The sequence below is a fragment of the Aquila chrysaetos genome, chromosome 10, assembly GCF_900496995.4.
Source record: "Aquila chrysaetos chrysaetos chromosome 10, bAquChr1.4, whole genome shotgun sequence".
NCBI classification, from domain to species: Eukaryota; Metazoa; Chordata; class Aves; order Accipitriformes; family Accipitridae; genus Aquila; species Aquila chrysaetos.
In genome coordinates this window covers 6,983,547-7,000,761 of record NC_044013.1, presented here as the reverse complement: position 1 = coordinate 7,000,761, position 17,215 = coordinate 6,983,547, and the positions used below count along the sequence as shown (strand labels likewise).

The window sequence follows — 17,215 nt, the reverse complement described above, 5'->3', positions numbered from 1 at the left end:
CGCTGGGCTTCGCGACCTGTTTTCTTGAACATCCCCCGTCGTTTTAAAAGACTTGCCATTTCCCCACGCATTGCTCAGCTCACATTTGCAAAACAATTTCTGTGTCCTTACATGGCAGTTGCCATTAAATGAGAAACATTTGTTATCACTGCATAGCAATCTCAATACAACGCAGAAAGCTGTTACCTGCATGCAACCATGGGACAGATAATAATAAATATAATAAATGTATTCTGAACACAGGTGCCATTTTCCTTGCGGGAAACTTATTTCCGCTTTCTAGCAATAGGCTAATGACCCAGAAACTTCAGCAAAGACAGCAAGCGTACCCCATCACCAAACTGGAAGGGTTTGGCAGGACAGAAGAGTTTCGTAGCAGCTTCCCAGTTCACTGCTGAAATGTTTAAAAGGAAGTTTTAGCCAGTCCCCTGAAGGAATTAGCAACGTCAAAGTGTTATACATAGATAATTTAACTTTTTGCCCCATTTTAGGGCTAGTCTATATACAGGCAAACCCTGACATTAGCAATTTCATTTCTGCTCAATATGCTGGAGTTCTGTTTTTCTCTCATCATCTAATGGTTTCCAAGGATCTCCGTAGCAAAGTAATGGGTTTACATTTATTTAGTATATATGGAGAGGTTTAAAAATTAACTGTCATTATTTTGTTCACTTTTCAAATAGGATAATTGCATGAAAATGACTACCTCCTACTTATTCCAGTTACAAACATCACTTTCCTTTTCTAATCTCAGAAGAAAATAAGAAAGGTCATCCAGAAGAGAGCAGTGGTTTATTTTGCATCTTGTATCTCAGTACTATTGCATTAGAGGTCTCAAATACCCAGGTGTCTGCATCAGAGCTGATCTAAATCAGAATATTAAAGTTCCTGTTAGACTGAAAAAAATAGAAATATACTTACCCTTCCCAAACCGTGGGTCTGCACAGGACTAACAGCACAGGGCAGGGGCCGAGGCCGCCTATTAGTACCACTTACTGCAGATCCAGGTCAGACCACTTGAAGTGGGGAGCAAAGGTAATCTTCTGCCACTTATCAGCCTCCTGATCTTAGCAGCAATTGGGGCTGAACAGCACAGAAGAGTGAAAGTTACTCTAATGTGCATAGGCTGTGATTATTCCTAAAGCTCTGCCATCTGCAGAGAAATCCTCCTCTCCCCTTCAGGGCTTCTTGCCTTTCCGTGCAGCTCAAGGGGAGCAGCCAGGGCTTAAGGAGCTGACCTTGAGTCTCACCCTCCTATATTTTCCAGTATTTACAGTGGTAAATGAACACATAAGTACTTAGCAACAATGCTAATTTCTTGTCTTCTTTGGAAAGGTAACACTTTGGTGCATTCCAGAAAACTCTGCGTATTTCTTATACCTGTACCCATCCATTTTCTTGTCACAGACTTGCGTGGCTGCTGCGAAGGATTTGGCTGTACGCTGGCTGTTAGTGTCAGCAGCTGTCACGCAGCAAAAGCTACCTTTGACTCTTTTATTACAAGTCCTGTGCATCTCTGGAGATGGTTTAGGATCCGGGGCGTGCTCCTCGCTTGCATGTATAGAAATATATCTTATTATTCTGCACCACCAAGTGGCCAGATTGAGCAGATATTGCGAGACACCTTTGGATCCAGGCTTACTACATTAACCCAGATGGGTTTGGTTACGTTATGGAAGTTCATACTGGCCCAAACTAGCAACTAGGAAAAAAAACCATTTGAATATAAAGCCTCACGTTTTGAACGAAGGAAGTGTCACGTTTTTCTCCGACGTGCCCTAAGGTGCTCCTGAAGGTGTATTGTCAGAACTACTTCAGTTCTCGTATCAGACAAAGCTCTTTGGTGGGCTGTGCACCTGAAACTCGGGCATGTTTTAAGTATTTCAAATTACCGGTGGATGGTTCTGTAAATGTGAGGCCAATATTTCTGAAAATCAGTGAAGTGGTTGTCTCAGAAGTAGAAAGAGAATGCACGTATCTTTGTTCTTCACCATTTAGTGAGTTTAATCCCACTATCTTTAAAAACTGTAAAAAAAAAAGATGGCATCTCATCCAGAAAACGCATTACATGATCTAAATGGGAGCTATTTTCCCATTCTTTTGTACCTTACATTCCTTGTGCTCAGGAGGGTTCAAAGTTGAACTCTTACGTAGTCACTCTAGAGGTACAAATCAGAGCGAGGTCTGTTGCTGGCCAGCATTACTTGTCCAAAATCTCCACATGATGTAACAGCTGATCCCAACTGATAATACTGCATATCGCATTTAATATACAGTATTGATATTGTAGCAGGGCAGGGAGTGGTCCCTTATTCTGTTTCTGGGAATATCAGTGTCAGGAAATCTCTTCTTTCAAGGACTTTTGCTTTCTGCCTTTCCTAAATCCCTGTCGGGGAGGGGAATTAATCCCACCCATCCCTCCTGCACTCACCAGAAAGCTTCTTTTCACCTATGGAGTTCCAGTGAACAACAAAGCAACTCAGCTTCATTCTCAAGATATGTATTATCCCCATAAACCTTTAATAAAAATGCAGTTCTACAGTATGTCCTAGACTTTTGTATGCTTCATTCCACCTATAATGTTATGTACAAAATTGACTATAATTCACAATGGATGGCTAATTTAGTCATTACAGATTCCCTTGTTGATCTGTATTTGGTATTTATCGCTCTGCAGATTGGGCCGATGTTTTCAATGTGCAAGTAGAAAAGAAGGTTACAGCTGGTTCTGTAACTAATTTTCAAACTTTTTTCCAAACAGCATGTAGTTAGTATAGGTGAAAGGGTGAGTAATACTGGGCCAACCCAAACAAGAAGAGATTAATGTATACGCGCAAACAGAAATGACAAGAATAATCTGAATTGCTGAGTTACCTGTAAGAGTTACTATTCCTTCTAACTTCTTTACCTGTTCCCTGGCCAATTTCATCAGACATAAGAAGGGAAGCTTCAGAGTCAGACAGTTTGAATTCCATCCCTCATTTTTTTATATTTTTGTCTCAGTTTGGGGAAAGCAAATGTCTCTCTTCTTCATCAGTGCACTGAAGGAAATGGAAGCGTTGCATTGTACAGTGTAAAAAATTATTGCAAATGAGTCTATTTTAAAATAAAGAAGGGCCCACCAAATAAAGAAGAAAACCTCCAGATAGCCATATCATTGAAGGAAGGTTGGTCAGCTTTGCTGAAATACTGTTAGACATGAAGCCATCAAAAAAGAGATAGAAGCAAGTATAGTGTCTTGAGATACGTGCATGCGACAGGCTTTCACTCAGATGAAGGAGGAAGAAAAAGATGTTAATGAGTTGGGTCACTGGCTGAGGACCTTGAATAATAATTTCATAAATATTATTTCCTTAAATAATATTTTACTTAAGTCTCATTTCAGAGTGTCTCACAGGCTCATCAGTCTCTTACTGAAAGTCTTCGTTACCTGGATTTCTATGGGCCACAGGGATAGGTACTCACTGAGAGTTAGGAACCCTTCTCAGTGTTTTATGCCTTCATGTATTTCAGAGGGAGCCAGGCTTTTAACATGCCTAAATATCTCAGTCGGTCCTTTGGTTTCTGAGTGTTTAGGTCTCTAAATATTTTTCAGTGCCCAGCCCTGTAACCATATTCAGGCAGCGTAATTTCACCCGTGTCCCTGCATCTGGAAATTCATAGTTCCCTACTGCATGTGTCACTCTGGATCTGTGAATTGAGCCTTGGAGGCCTTCAAAGAAGACTCCCTGACTTGGGCATATTTGGGGTTGGACACAGACCATACACATAGAGCCTTAATGCTCGTGCTTCTTCTGGAAGTGGAAGTTTTTAAGTCAGTCCCTCGTAAGCCCCGAGGTCACAGTAGCAAGCGTCGGTCCTGACCTGTGTGTGCTCCCTGATGGCCGAGGACCTGAGGAGTAAAACTGGGATGGAGGCACTCGAAAGGCTCGGAGGAGCTTTATGTATGTGCCTCGCTATTCCTGACGTAATGCACGGCAGCATGGGAGAAATCTAGCAGGGATAAAAGCAGCTATTGAAAAACTAAACAACACAAATGCTGGAAATGTAAGTGTGCTTCTGGTTATTTAAATAAGAACAAATTAAGAAGGAAGAATAAAGAGGAAAGGTGTTTGTCCGGAGCACAGAGATGCCTGGAGACCTCTGCCACGATCAGCCCGACTTTGCGCGCAAAGAATTAGCAAAAGATTGTGCCAGGAGGATTCGCACACTAAATAAGTCAATCAGTCAACTAAAATCTTCCGCGTTTTACAGCTGATGCTTGAGAAACAGAGAAAATTGAAGCGACTCGTCCGAGAACCGATTCCAGGTTTGCCCAGGGTTCTGTGCACATCTCCACCTTTGCAAGCAGTGCCACGCTGGGAGAAGAAAGCGTTGGCTACCTCCGAGGAGCGGGAGGTCACAAATTGGATGTCGTGTTGTGCTGCCGGTGGGATGGATCCTCGCTTCGCCAGTCCGCGGCCTGCGGTAGGGATGGCAAAGCACGCTGCGGGTATCTCTGTATCGACTGATTGCATTCCACCCATGGCAGTGCTGCCGCAGCGGCAGGCAGCGAAAGGGTGACGCTCGGGGTTAAGGATTTGCCGGCTTTAATCCTTGAAATGACAGCAGTTGGGGGGCGAATATCTATAGGATCCCAAATTGTAAATGACCACTTGCAAATGTCCTTTGACTCCAAAAAAGACAAGGCTTTAGGGCTTGAGAAGTGCTCTAAATTTAGATGGAAAGCCCCTTCTTTCCGACGAGGTGGCCGCAGGAGGCCACCGCCGCTCACGTACGCTGCTAGGGACTAGCTATTGCCATTGCCACGGGGGCTGGAAGCTTTGTAGACCACCTCCAGTAGACCAAAGGTACAGAATAACACGACAGATTCATTCCAAGTCTTCCCTCAATTTTGTGCCGCCTGGTTATTTCCCTTTTGCACCTCAGAACACAGCGAAGGTCTTTCCCCAAAACCATCGGCAGGTCAAGCAGGCAAAGCTGGATGCTTTGCTCACCTTCTTTGCTTCAGCCACAGGATCCATATGTCATTCCTGGGATTAAACCCTGGCACCATTTGGAGTCAATGAGAGTTTTGCCAATGATTTTCAAGGCAATGAGGATTTCATCCTTTGTTCATTCTGCACCGGCTGGGCTAACGATGTTCAATTAGAAACCGCTCTTTGTTCTAGTGCAGTCAAGAGGATTTTTGCCAATGATGTGAATGAGCATTGGATAAAGCTTATGGCTAAATCCAGTCCTTACGCAGAAATCCATGGATCCTACTGAATTGCTTTTCTCCCAGTGAAATTAACGGGAGCTGTATGAGAACATCTAAGGGAAGATTTAGTTCCTGTTTGTAACAATATGTTACCCCCTGATACTGGGCCTGCTTTGAAATGTTTATTGTTAAATCCCTGTATTTTTGGTTATATCTCATTAAGAACACAATACAGCCTTGGAAAGTACATTCTGAAAGGGTATTACAACAGGATTGGGATTCCTGTTTGTGAGACACTTTTAACTAGGGGGAAATTTCAAATTCAATTTACAGTAATGTCAAAGCACAATTAATATATAGGCAACGATAAGGGGAACATGCAGAAGTACACATTGATAGCAGTGCATCAACAAATAAACTTTTGGTGCTAGTAATTAGGTACACAAGATTATTATATGTTTAATTGACTAAAGTGACAATTTGGAATTACATCTAGTCACATTTAATTGGATTTGGAATCTCTAGAGGAAAGGAAACGGAGAGCAGTGTGGAGAGGCAGCCATAAAAGCAAACTGATTTTCTAAAGTCTGTTAAAACTCTGCATTAATATCCATTGCACAATAGTTTTTTAATATCCCTCACTCTAGAAAGAGTAATGCAATGATTGTCCCAGACAGTGAGAGTACTAAAGCATACTCAATTAGGTAGCAAGATAGCTGATTACTTTTAGTTTGGGGTTGTTTTTTTTAAGATACAGTTAATCAAAGGTGAACTGCGTCTGAATTTGCCATAGACAAGTGTTATTCTCAGACTGCCAAGCTACAGGGTGTTATACATGTTGACGCTGTCCTAGAAGAAATGTACTTACACGTAAGATATTTCACCCACAAATACTTTGAAGCAAAAAAGAAAAGCCAGACTAAAATATTGCATGGCAGTCATTAAACATTTGCTCAGAGTAAAATATGGAAAAGCTACTAAAAGAAAATGTAGGCTTGTTTGCTTGCAGATAGTTTAGCTGCCTAAAAAAATGTTTACTAATGCTTGTCTTGAAGTTGGGCAAAGACTGAGACTTATGTGTAATCTACAAACTTCGTGTTGCACTCTTTTAATATTACCTCCTTTAAATATTGCTATATACATCCTTCTCTCCCTGTACACTCATTTATTCTGCTTTTGTCATCAGGAGCACCATGATTGCTGACTATATGTACTGGCTGACAGGAGGCACTGAGCAGCATACAAGCAAGCTCATCAAACTGTATTGGCAGGTAAAAATTGATAGCCCAATGAGGAAGGAGGTGCCTATCTCACTATTAAGACCAAAATGAAGGATTATAGCTTAAAAGACTGCCGACAAAGGTAGCTCTTGGGCATATCAATCAACAGGACACTATATAGTACTACGGTATTTATAATGAAGCAGATTTTCTTGGACTAATTTTAAGGGCAAAATTCAAGGTTGTTAACCCTTGGCTCATACTTCAATTTTATGGACTGCTATAAAATTTAATTCTGGATACTGCATAGTCCCCTAAGCTATTTTTTGTGAAGTCTTCCTACCTTAGTGACACTTCCCTTTTGCAATTTGCATGATACTAATCCTCTGACACCTTTCCAAACTCTTCAACCGGAAGGGGAGGAAAAAATGACTGTAACGAATGGTCTCAGAGGAACCTAAAGTGCTCTGTGAAGGATGGCTAGGTAAGACCCCAGTCTACAAAGATTACTTATGTGGGGAGTAGACCATTGACTTCAATGAGACTCGGCTCTTTGAGTGATACTTATTTGAGATGGCTGTTCAGCCACATCAGCACAAATTTAAGTTTAAGGGTACCCCCTTCTGCTCTGAGGAGAGCTCTCACATAAACTTGGAGGTGAATGGATGCTTTGCTACATCCTTTGCTGGCAGAGGCTTATTGCTACAGGCGCTTCGCACTGCCAGCGGTGTCCCAGCCTTCGCCCCCTCGGTTTCAATGCGACCAAAGTGCATTTCAGAGGGAGTACGGCATTTGGGCCTCCGGCGTTGGAAGACCCTTCTGCCTCCCAGAATGGACCTGGCCCTCAGGTCCTCCTTGTCTGTACAAGGAATTTAATGATACTAGGAACAATACGTGGCCCTTGCGATAAAATTTCAGGGTCTGATTCTGATCCCATTTGTTGGGGGGTTATTCTGTGAGAACATCTGTGACAGCTGTACTTTATGTGAAGTGGTGCAAAATATGTCTGACATAAGCCGGAGTAATAAAGATCAGAATCTGGTCTTTTATCTTCGCTCACATGGTAAATTCTTCCTTTTTAAAACTATTATTAGTTGCATTCTTATTGGTAAAATGGGATAAATCTCAGTCCTGGGAGCTGCTGAATTTCAGTACTGCTGTGAGTGCAAAGTGCATCTCATTCAGAGAATTACCCACTGGGCTAGTGTTTGCAGTGCCTGTGAACTTTCTTATATGCTTTCCAGCAGAGAATTTCTTCTGTACAGAACAGTTTGATTTTTTTTTTCCCCACTGGGTCAGATTCATTTAAAATCTTGAGTTCACAAACAGGTTTTATGAAGGGGTCATTTCTTCGAATGGAATGTCTTTTTTTGTCTCTTAACACTGGTATCCATTGACTTCCTTTCTTGATGGCATGGACAGGAAGCTTCAAAGAATAAACCTTTAAAAGAGGAGCTGTCATAGCTGTCCTCTCCCCCAGGGGTTCAGACTGCCCTGCTATGTAACAGGGCCGAAAAAGTGGCCTGAAGGACAAGATTCATCATGGTGCCTCCTCATAGCGTCTAAACCAGAAGCTGTGGTTGGGCTACGGTGGGAATGAACCAGAACAGAAGTGGGGTTACCGAATCGCTTCCAGCCATTACCATCACCTTCTAGATAGCAAGGGCCAAAAGATTTTGGCAGTGGTAGGACTCTGGTTCACCTCTGCTTCGCTCCAGGGCTCACAGCTCATTTCTCTTCCTGTCGGAGAGGTCACGCGTGGGCCTCCTTGGACTCCCGTAGTACCAAGAGGCACCACCATGCTGTTTGTGCCCCATTCCCACTTCTTCTCTGCCTTTCTCCTGAACCCGAGTTGCTGTCATCTTTGTCTGCAGAAGCTTTGAAATGTCAGTAGAGATCTAACCATTTGTTTGATCCCCCACCGTGCTTGATTTTCACTGGGTGACAGCGATTGCTCTGCAATTTTGTGCCTTTTGTGCGTATGCCTTAGCGTGGGCTAGGCTAAGGATTCAGCGGTATCTATATGCTGACACACACGCAGTAGAGGCAGCTGGGTGCCCAGTACCGCTCCCACTCAAGTTAATAGCTAGCACTTAAGAAACGCTGTTCATGAAGATATATCCTCAGCACCAATAACAACCTTTTCCTTCCGAGCTGATGAGTTCTGTGCACTCAGCATCGGGGGTGACTTCAATGTCATTAGAGCACACAGCAACAATTATGCAGGATGATGTAGCGTGTGACACTGCACTGGGACTTTCCACCACAGAGAGACCAAGCCGAGGTAGCATAATCTTTTTTATTAATATTCTCTCTATTTCACGGTGTAAAGCTGAAAATAACTTGTCACGACTATACATGCTCATGTGCCTTTGTAACCAAAGCAACAGCTATTGATGCACGCTTTTCTTGCTAACTACTCCTCTGCCCCAGAACTCGCTAGCGTTGGCTCACAACCGTGAGCAAAATTTTCTGAGGAGGAAGGGAATAGATGGTGAACAGGATGGTTTGTTTTTTACTTCTGTGAAGAAAGATTTTTAGATTAGATATGTCACTCTTTGCTTTGATCAGCGGGTCATGTATATAATCTTCCGGTGTGTCATTGACTACTTTTGTTTCTTCTGTTCGTGGTTCTTTTAACTGCTGGAAAAGGCTTTTCCTCCTCACAGCCTGTCTTCTACTTCTTTCATGGCTTCAAAACATTGTATAGACCACTCGAATCCTTCAGCTGACGTCTTTACTGTAAAAAAATCGGGCCCTTAATTCATATCTGCAAAGCTCTTTATTATTTATCCTACTTCTAAATCACTGGTTTTTTCTCTCCTGATCTATTCCTCATGCTCAGAGCAGGCTTTATCTTGTATCTCCTTTGGTTTTCTTCTCCTGATTTTGGTTTTATACTTTCCTTTGAACTTCTTCCATCCCTGACACGAACTGCCAGAAGTCCTCTTTCTTCAACACTCTTCTTAAAACATCTTCAAATCGCTCCCTCGTCATTATTAACTTCTACATATTTCTTCTTCTTCAGCAGTAATCTGTTCCGTGTGACTGTGTACCTCCTCTTAGGCACACTGCAAGGTTTCTACTGTCAGGTTTTTAAGGCCAGATGGGCTCATATTGATGAATTATCTGAATTCCTCCATAAAGACACCACAGAATTGCACCTTTACCTCCCTACATTGGTGCCAAAACAGGAAAGCAGAGACTGGTTTTGAGAAAGTTACCCAATCCCCATTTAAATAGTTTAATAATAGAATATTTACCATAATCCATCTAATAGATGATTTGTTGCGTGGTTGTCCCCTGTTTCTCCCCCAATTTACAAACTGGGATCTTACTTGTCCAGTCCAAACTTTCAGCAATTCATATTATGCATTCATCTCTGAAAGCTTAAAGATCCTTCAGTACTTGTTATCTTCTCCCTGTATATGTACCTATGGATCATGATCAAGGCAACTTTAAATATTCTTTTTGATTAGCTTTTTGATTAGCTTTCTTTGATTATCCCCTTTAAAGTAAATCATCTATTTCTGGATCTTCTGTACAGTGCTATGTAATATCTAATGCCCTGTGTTGGTTTTGAATATTAATACCCGCCTTCCATTCCACTCTGAGATAAAGGTATAATGCTGATGAGAGGTGAAAAAGTAATTTGCAACGGATAATATTATTCAGTAAGTGGGGCCTTCTTCTCTGTTCAAATATTTTATGCCACGGACTGAAAATATACATTCCAAGTTAACATATAATCAAATGGATGGGCTTTTTTTCATAACCCACTACAGAATATGAACTGGATGATTTGTGTATTGGCTGTTAGATTAAAAATAGACGAGTTAAATAGAGTTCATCACAATAAATAATAATGTGAAAGTTATTAAATGTATTATGGTAGATATCTTCAGAGTGGTAGCAGCAAGACAAAGTTTAAACTTACTTGTTACTATAATCAGGTAAGGTCCCTAGCATTTGTTGTCAGCAATGCAATTTCTCAGCCGGTAATAGCAAAACAAACAATAGACGAGATATTTCAACCCACAGAAGGAGTCCCTCTCCAAACTGTCCAGTTTTACTCACGCCTTTATAAACTGTATCCACTGGCTAAAAACTGTGCAATATAAGCTGGATGTTTCATTCCATGAGCAAAAATATATCACACTTATACTACAATGTGAAAAAAGCCGAACGTTGTTGAACATGAACTTTGCAAATATCTTGAAAGTCACAGCCTGATTTCACCAATATCTGGCACAGACATCTTAGTATAAAGTGCCTTTATTACCTAATTTATAAACATCTCAGGCTTAACTCATTAGCACACTACAAATTTAATTGCTTTTATTATTCCATTGTGAAAACCATGAGGTGTATTTTATACTAAAGGTTGGGCTCTAGCATCCGTCATGCACTTATCTCCAAAGTCAATCCCATCTAGGCAAAGTCTTACACTAAGTGCCATTGCACCAGCAACGCTTACATTGCAGGAACTAACAGAACCCCAGGAAGGCTTTTCGAAGCTTGCAGGTTCATACCTGTATGCTTCCATAACCACCTGTACTAAAAGCCTTAATTCCATAACGTAGCCAATATGTGTTTGCTACAGCTCAAATGAAGACCTCTAATTTGCGCTGGAGTCAACTGGGCTTTTAGCTTTAGTTCCAGTACAACCCCAGTGTTTTGGCCAAGATCGCAGCCATGGCAGAGCTGCTCTCAGCACGTTGAAAATATTGGCTCTGTGGCTGCTGCACACGGAGCTCGCAAACTCGTGTTTCTGAGAATACTTCTGTCAGCTAAACTCAGCGTCACAGAGAAAGCTTCCAGTAGCACATGCATTGGCTGACACGGAGGTTTGGGTATTCAGACATTTGCTTTGCGCTCTCCTTGCCGTTATGAACATCAGGTGCTTCCATTTCAAAAATCTGGGCTGCTGCAAGCACAGAAGCAATACGCACATCGCACAATAAAGCAAATGATAACCCAGCCCTGCGAGGTGGCTGAACACCTACGGTGCAGCGATGAACACTGTCAACTCCTTTAGAGCTCAGCTTTATCTCACGCCTTGCGGGGTGACGATCCAAGGCAAGAAAGTTAAAAGGAAAAAGCTCTCGGTAGCCAAAACCTCTTCCGCGGTCTCAGCCGGTGACGAGGCCCGTCAGCAGTCCTGCGTGCTCACGCTTGACCCGTGTCCTGCTATGGAGCGGGAGGTTTCCAAGCTGGCAACAGCAGGGATGTTTTGCAATCCTCCTAATGGAATGACTGATAGGAGCTGACAGGCAGCCTCTCTGGGCAGCCTGGCCATCATATCACTGAGAAAATGTATTTCTCATTAATTCTTGAGGCTATTTTAGCAGATCATGCTGTGCCACACTTCACTGCAGAGAAGTCCCTTCTTTAATCAAATCTGGGGGAAAATCCCATTGAGGTCAATGACTGTTGGGTGTACAGGCAGAAGCAAGCGCCTAATATGCCTAAGTCAGTATTGTCTCAGAGGTCTGTGGAGCTTGTTGCTGCTTTAAGAATTAATTTTGAATTTTCTCATGGCAGAAAAGAGATAACATTTCTCTTATCCCCCTTCATAAAAACCAATAGCTAATCCTCCTTCTTCTGTATCTATGGCCATTTTGAAGGACAACACTTGCCTTGAAGCACTGAACTTTTCATTTTCTTGTGGAAAATTAGGATGCAATGATTTTCCTCATCCTGCACATTAGAAGAACAAAAAGATTTTGGCCCGTAAGCAGGAAGATCAGTTCATTCTTAAGACACTGCACTGGTACCCAAATGATTGCAGTGCAGCTTCTGACCAGCTCATGGGTTTCCTATGTTCTCATTGCAACACGGCTGAAGCAACTTGTTAAAATTAAAACTGTTAACATTTTTTCAGGGTAGAATGGGCCTCTCCCTGTGTATGCCATTTTAGGGATTCAGACCTGTCTGGCTTTGCAATACACTATTTGTAAGACATAACTCTCAGTTGCAAAAAATCACCTTCGTTCCGCTCTCAGGTACACTAGTAAAAATATGGAGTAATTGAAAACTGGATTGAGAAGGCAAATAAAATAACATAACAGAGAGTTTCTATCATGTTTATACTGATTCGGGAGCTGTTTATTGCTGTTGTTATTGCTGATATTTCCATTCCAGAAACAATTCTACATGTACAAAACCAAGGAATTTAACATTTTTCTTGTATTCTTTCTTCTTTAATAATACCTACCTCCACATATTTTCTACCTACTTCTATTTTTTTGGTACCAGATCATTCATGGTAGAATAATTGTTGTTTGAATCCTACTTATATTTACATGCTAAGAGAAGTTATTAGTTTAAATGTCACAAGTATTAAAACAGATGAATTAATTGTCTCTAATTTCAGGAAAGATGGATTTATTTAATACCAGCTAAATGTAATAGGGAACACATACCTTACTGTAGTTGGTAGCTGTTGAAATCCCGATATGAAGCAAAATACCAACCCAATTAGGGTTTTAACTGTTAACAGAGGCCCATAAATCATGTCTCAAAGATGTTCTACAGGAACAACCTGGCCAGCAAAGCTCCAGACCATTTAAAAAACCCTACAGGGCAGCTCAGAAGTAATGTGCATATTTCACAAGTAGAATTTTCAATTCATTCTGGCTTTTACTGGGTCTCAAAACAGAGCTTTAAGATTTACAAAAGCGACCTGAGAAATCAGCATAGAAAACCAGCCACTTTGCGCTGTTCTCAGGCCCTTATTGTTCCCTCGAGTTGCAAAGGTACTTAAGAAGTTAAACATTCATTATCGTCTTCCCTTTCTTTGTATACCATCTCCTTTCTTAGGGGAGATGAAGCTACCGGCAGGAGTTTGTGCTGTTCCCAGGATCATTACTGGTTATGTGGCTTTCCATCTGCACATCTGCTCTTGAAGAACTACAGAGGACATCACACAAAAAGAGATAAAGTCACTTTTCAGAAACGTCTCTATATACAGTCAACTTGCCTTCTACTAAATTAGCAGCCATTCAGCCACATAAAGTAGTTTGCTATCGGAATGACTCCGGCATGATTTTTCGCTGCCCCTTTGAACAGTGCTGTCCATTTTGCAGGCTAACCACATCAGTCACCATCTCTGGCTGTCTGATTCATCTCTTCACATTTAAGTCAAGTTCCCAAAACATGTTGAACTCAGTGCTAGGAAGGACTGACATCTCCTTCAGTTAGTTTCTGCATTTTAGTTTTCTTTCCTTTTTTTTTTTTTTTTCCTTTTTTTTCCTCTTTTTGGGCTAAAAGCCCTGAAACCCCCCTACAGCAAGTATCCCACACTTCTGCCAGGAGCATTTCCTAGCCAGGGGCACTCCTTGTCTCTCAAGCACTTGCCTGAATCGCCAGATGGACGCAGCATCCATGCGTTGGCCGGTGGCTCTGACTACATCCACATAAAGCACTCAGCGATGCTCAACCTTTAGCTCTGCCTGCCTGAGTTAAGACGTCTCTCTGAGCCCAGGCTACCGAAGCTGTTCAACTCAGCACAGTTTATAATCCCCTTTCACAAAAAAACCCCTGCCGTTTAAACTGTGACCCATTCCTGACATAGCGGGAGCCGTGCGGAGCTGACCCGACACCTGCTGAGGACTCGTGATGGCGAAAGGCTTCTCCCAGCACTGGAAGGGCAGTCCCGCTGGTCGGAGCGGTCACGGTGAATTGCCTTATTCGAATTAGGGTATTTCTCACCGTGAAAACTCCCTTATCCTTAAGAAAGGGGCAATATTAACAAAACCGGTTAAAAGCTGCGGGTTTGGCCGAGAGCCTCGCGTAGAGGATAACCGGCCCGTTCACGGGTTCTTGGATCCACCGCCCCATTGCGGATTTACGCCTGCCTGCGTTACGTCAGTCACGCTGACCGTCCGAGGGAGCTCGGCTCGCTCCGCCGGACCGGCGCTGCTGCCATCGCAGCGTCCCGCGGAGTCGCAAGGTCCCCGCTGGGGCAGGGGTAGGTGGCCCAGGCCAGGAGCCGCCTCCGCGGGGATGCTTGGAGCTAGAGCTCCCGCCTGGTACGGATACGCACGGCGGATACCGACGGCAGCAAACCGTGATCCGAGCGGTGAGAGGGGCTCGCCGTGTCGATGCTCTGGGTCGTAATATCAACCCTGCGAAGCAAATATAGCCTCTCTTTCCTTGGTCTCACAGTCGCTCCACCATAGCAAAGAAACACCGAAATCCTCAACGTTTTTCCCTGTGCTGAGACGAAAGGCTAAGATCCTCGGTCGGTAGCAAGCGATACAAGAGCTGAGGATCCCGCGGCACTCTCCGCGCACGTGAGTTTGTGAGACCGGAGGACGGGCTTGCGGGCAGAGAGCTTGCCTGAACCAGAATTGTTTTTCCACCTTTGTGCTCAGTCCCTGCTTTCCCACCTGCCGGCATCACGGACAGGGAGCTTCAAGAGCAGCCTCCAGCCTTTTCCATTCTCTACGTATTCTGGGGGTTTTCTTTAACGAATAGCAATGTCTTTGGAAGGATATAAAGCGTGGATTTCTTTTCTCCTAAAACATAAGATACTTATTAGAGTATCAAACAGATCTTGAAGCCTAAGGTAACCCATCTGCAATACTTCTGCCTTTCAGAAGTCAGCAGAACACACGGATCTATCGCTGTGGCGCTCTGCAAATCCGCTTTCAAAATACCCCGCGTACAAAATATCTCACAGAGACTTAAATACGTTAATAACTTAAGAACCTAAATAAGCTGATATTTGATGTGACCTACATTAATGGGGAGGCATTACATGGCAGATAAGCAGAAAGTTCTCATCTATTGTATAATACATGATTTATTCATACCACAAACATATTGAGAAAAGGATATGCTCTGGCATTCTGTCTACTTATTTTTCCCGCAGAAAAAAAAAAAAAATGATGTAAGAAGATCATGCTGGTGAGAAGATATTCATATCACAACAGCAACAGACTTAGACTGCCAGATACTTCTTTATGGTTGGAAAGATATAGAGAAAAGCGCATAGGTTGCACCGCAGTGCACCCATAATTCTAACTACCAGCCTAAGAGCGGAAGCAGTTCATAGAAGAGGCTAATGGCTTTACTCTGACTGATATCATTGCATTAATAAAAATCATCAATAAAAGCATCAATTCCTGCTGTACTGTAAATGAGACAGTGGCTGAGTGTGCACTGCAGCTGCAAGATAAGGGACTAGAAAGATATCTAAATTTTTGGCTAATTCTAGATGTCAAGATAATTGGATTTTCCAAATTAAACCTTTCTGTAGTTAAAGAGGATTAAGGTTAGGGACTGTAGCAGGGAAAGCTACTGTCACTGTTATGAAGAATTTTTTGCTACAGTGCCATTTTTCTTCTTCTATGTCTGCTCTAAGCAGGCAAAATGGCAAGAGCTTCATAAAAATATTGAAGTAGTTCTATCATTTGCCATCAAAAGTTGGCACAGGAAAGCTTTGTTTCTTGTGCATCTACCTATTCATTTTATGAGCTCTTAACAGAATTTTAGTGGGTGTTGAAGGGACAATATAAGATTGTTTAGGCTAAAGTTTAGGTTTTATTAAAAGGTCTGTGAAATGTAACATTACTAGATAGGGTAGAATGTAAGGATACTGCAGAGCCAAGGTGTTCAGAGAAGAGGAGTGTGTGGCGTTGGGTCAAATACATGTTTAAACCCTTGATCAAGACAAAGTTTGTTATTTAGGAATGTCTTTTGGCTTTTTAATTCTCACAATAGCAAAGTACATCCCTCAAACCTTGGGAACGCTTGTGTTTCATGAAGGAATTAATTGGTATTTTAATAGAAGTGCTGACAATATAAATACTCCTTGAGACACTTTGTCTCCAGATGGTTTCTCTGCAGACTTTCTCTGATTCCCCACATTTCCAAAACAGGGATATAAACCTCCTGACATAGCAGAGCATGAGTCAGTCCCATAACTACAAAAAGAAATCTTCCCCATCACCAGATTACTCTGCAGCCTCTTCTCAAGCGAGTTCTTGCATCTTTGCTGAAGCAATAGATTTTGTCCACTGCTGAGGTAAACCACCAAATTCAGTGGGCTCATGTCAATCATAGTCCTTACGTTATTTTACATTGCTAGAGGAGCTCTTTCTTACAGTTTAAGGTCATCTCAAGGACCTCACTTTTTCTAACTCTGCTGGAATTGAAGGCTGGAGCGTAGCACCATGTGATGAGATATCACTGCAGACCTCGCTTGCAACATACACAAAAAAAAAAAAAACCAACCCAAAAACTTTCTTTATCATCTTTATCGGTTTAGCAGCTACCCCCATATTCATGAAAGAGCCTGACGCTTCTTCCACTCCGAGGCCAGAACAGCAACATCCTCCTCTCTGATGTATCTGAGAGGACATTGCAGAAAGGACCCTCTAGATGTAAAGACACCAAAAAGCATGCAAGGGAGAAAAAACAATTATCCTGTCTTCTCTGCAAGGACTTTCAAGTAAGTCTATTGGAGCCCTTGCAATCCTCTCCACAGTGTCACTATATCTTGAGTAGCTGCACGATGTACGGCACAACAGATGATGTTCTGTAGCATCCCAGTTTCCTAGACAGATTGCCAGATACTCATCTACGGGTATGGACTTCAGTGCATAAAGGCTTAAGCAGAAAAATCCTTAGGGATTTCATCATATAAAGTTTTCTCCTCCAAAGTTTTTATGGGCTGAAGTTTTATATCCTTAAAGACTTTACCCCATAAAAATCCAAGAGGATAATAAAACAAATAGCATCTATGTCCAGGGTCAGTAGCTTGGGGAAAAAAAATGCTCTTGGGTAA

At 42.3% G+C, this 17,215-nt stretch overlaps 1 protein-coding gene across 1 annotated transcript in view; it reads left to right on the top strand.

Moving 5' to 3' along the window:
* SPATA16 (spermatogenesis associated 16) overlaps window positions 1–17,215 on the top strand; it is an 80,658-nt gene that overhangs the window by 31,794 nt on the left and 31,649 nt on the right. Inside the window, exon 4 of the mRNA XM_030028369.2 lies at window positions 6,387–6,471. Within this exon, the coding sequence (XP_029884229.2) occupies window positions 6,387–6,471 (85 nt within the window). The remainder of the gene's footprint in view (window positions 1–6,386; window positions 6,472–17,215) is intronic.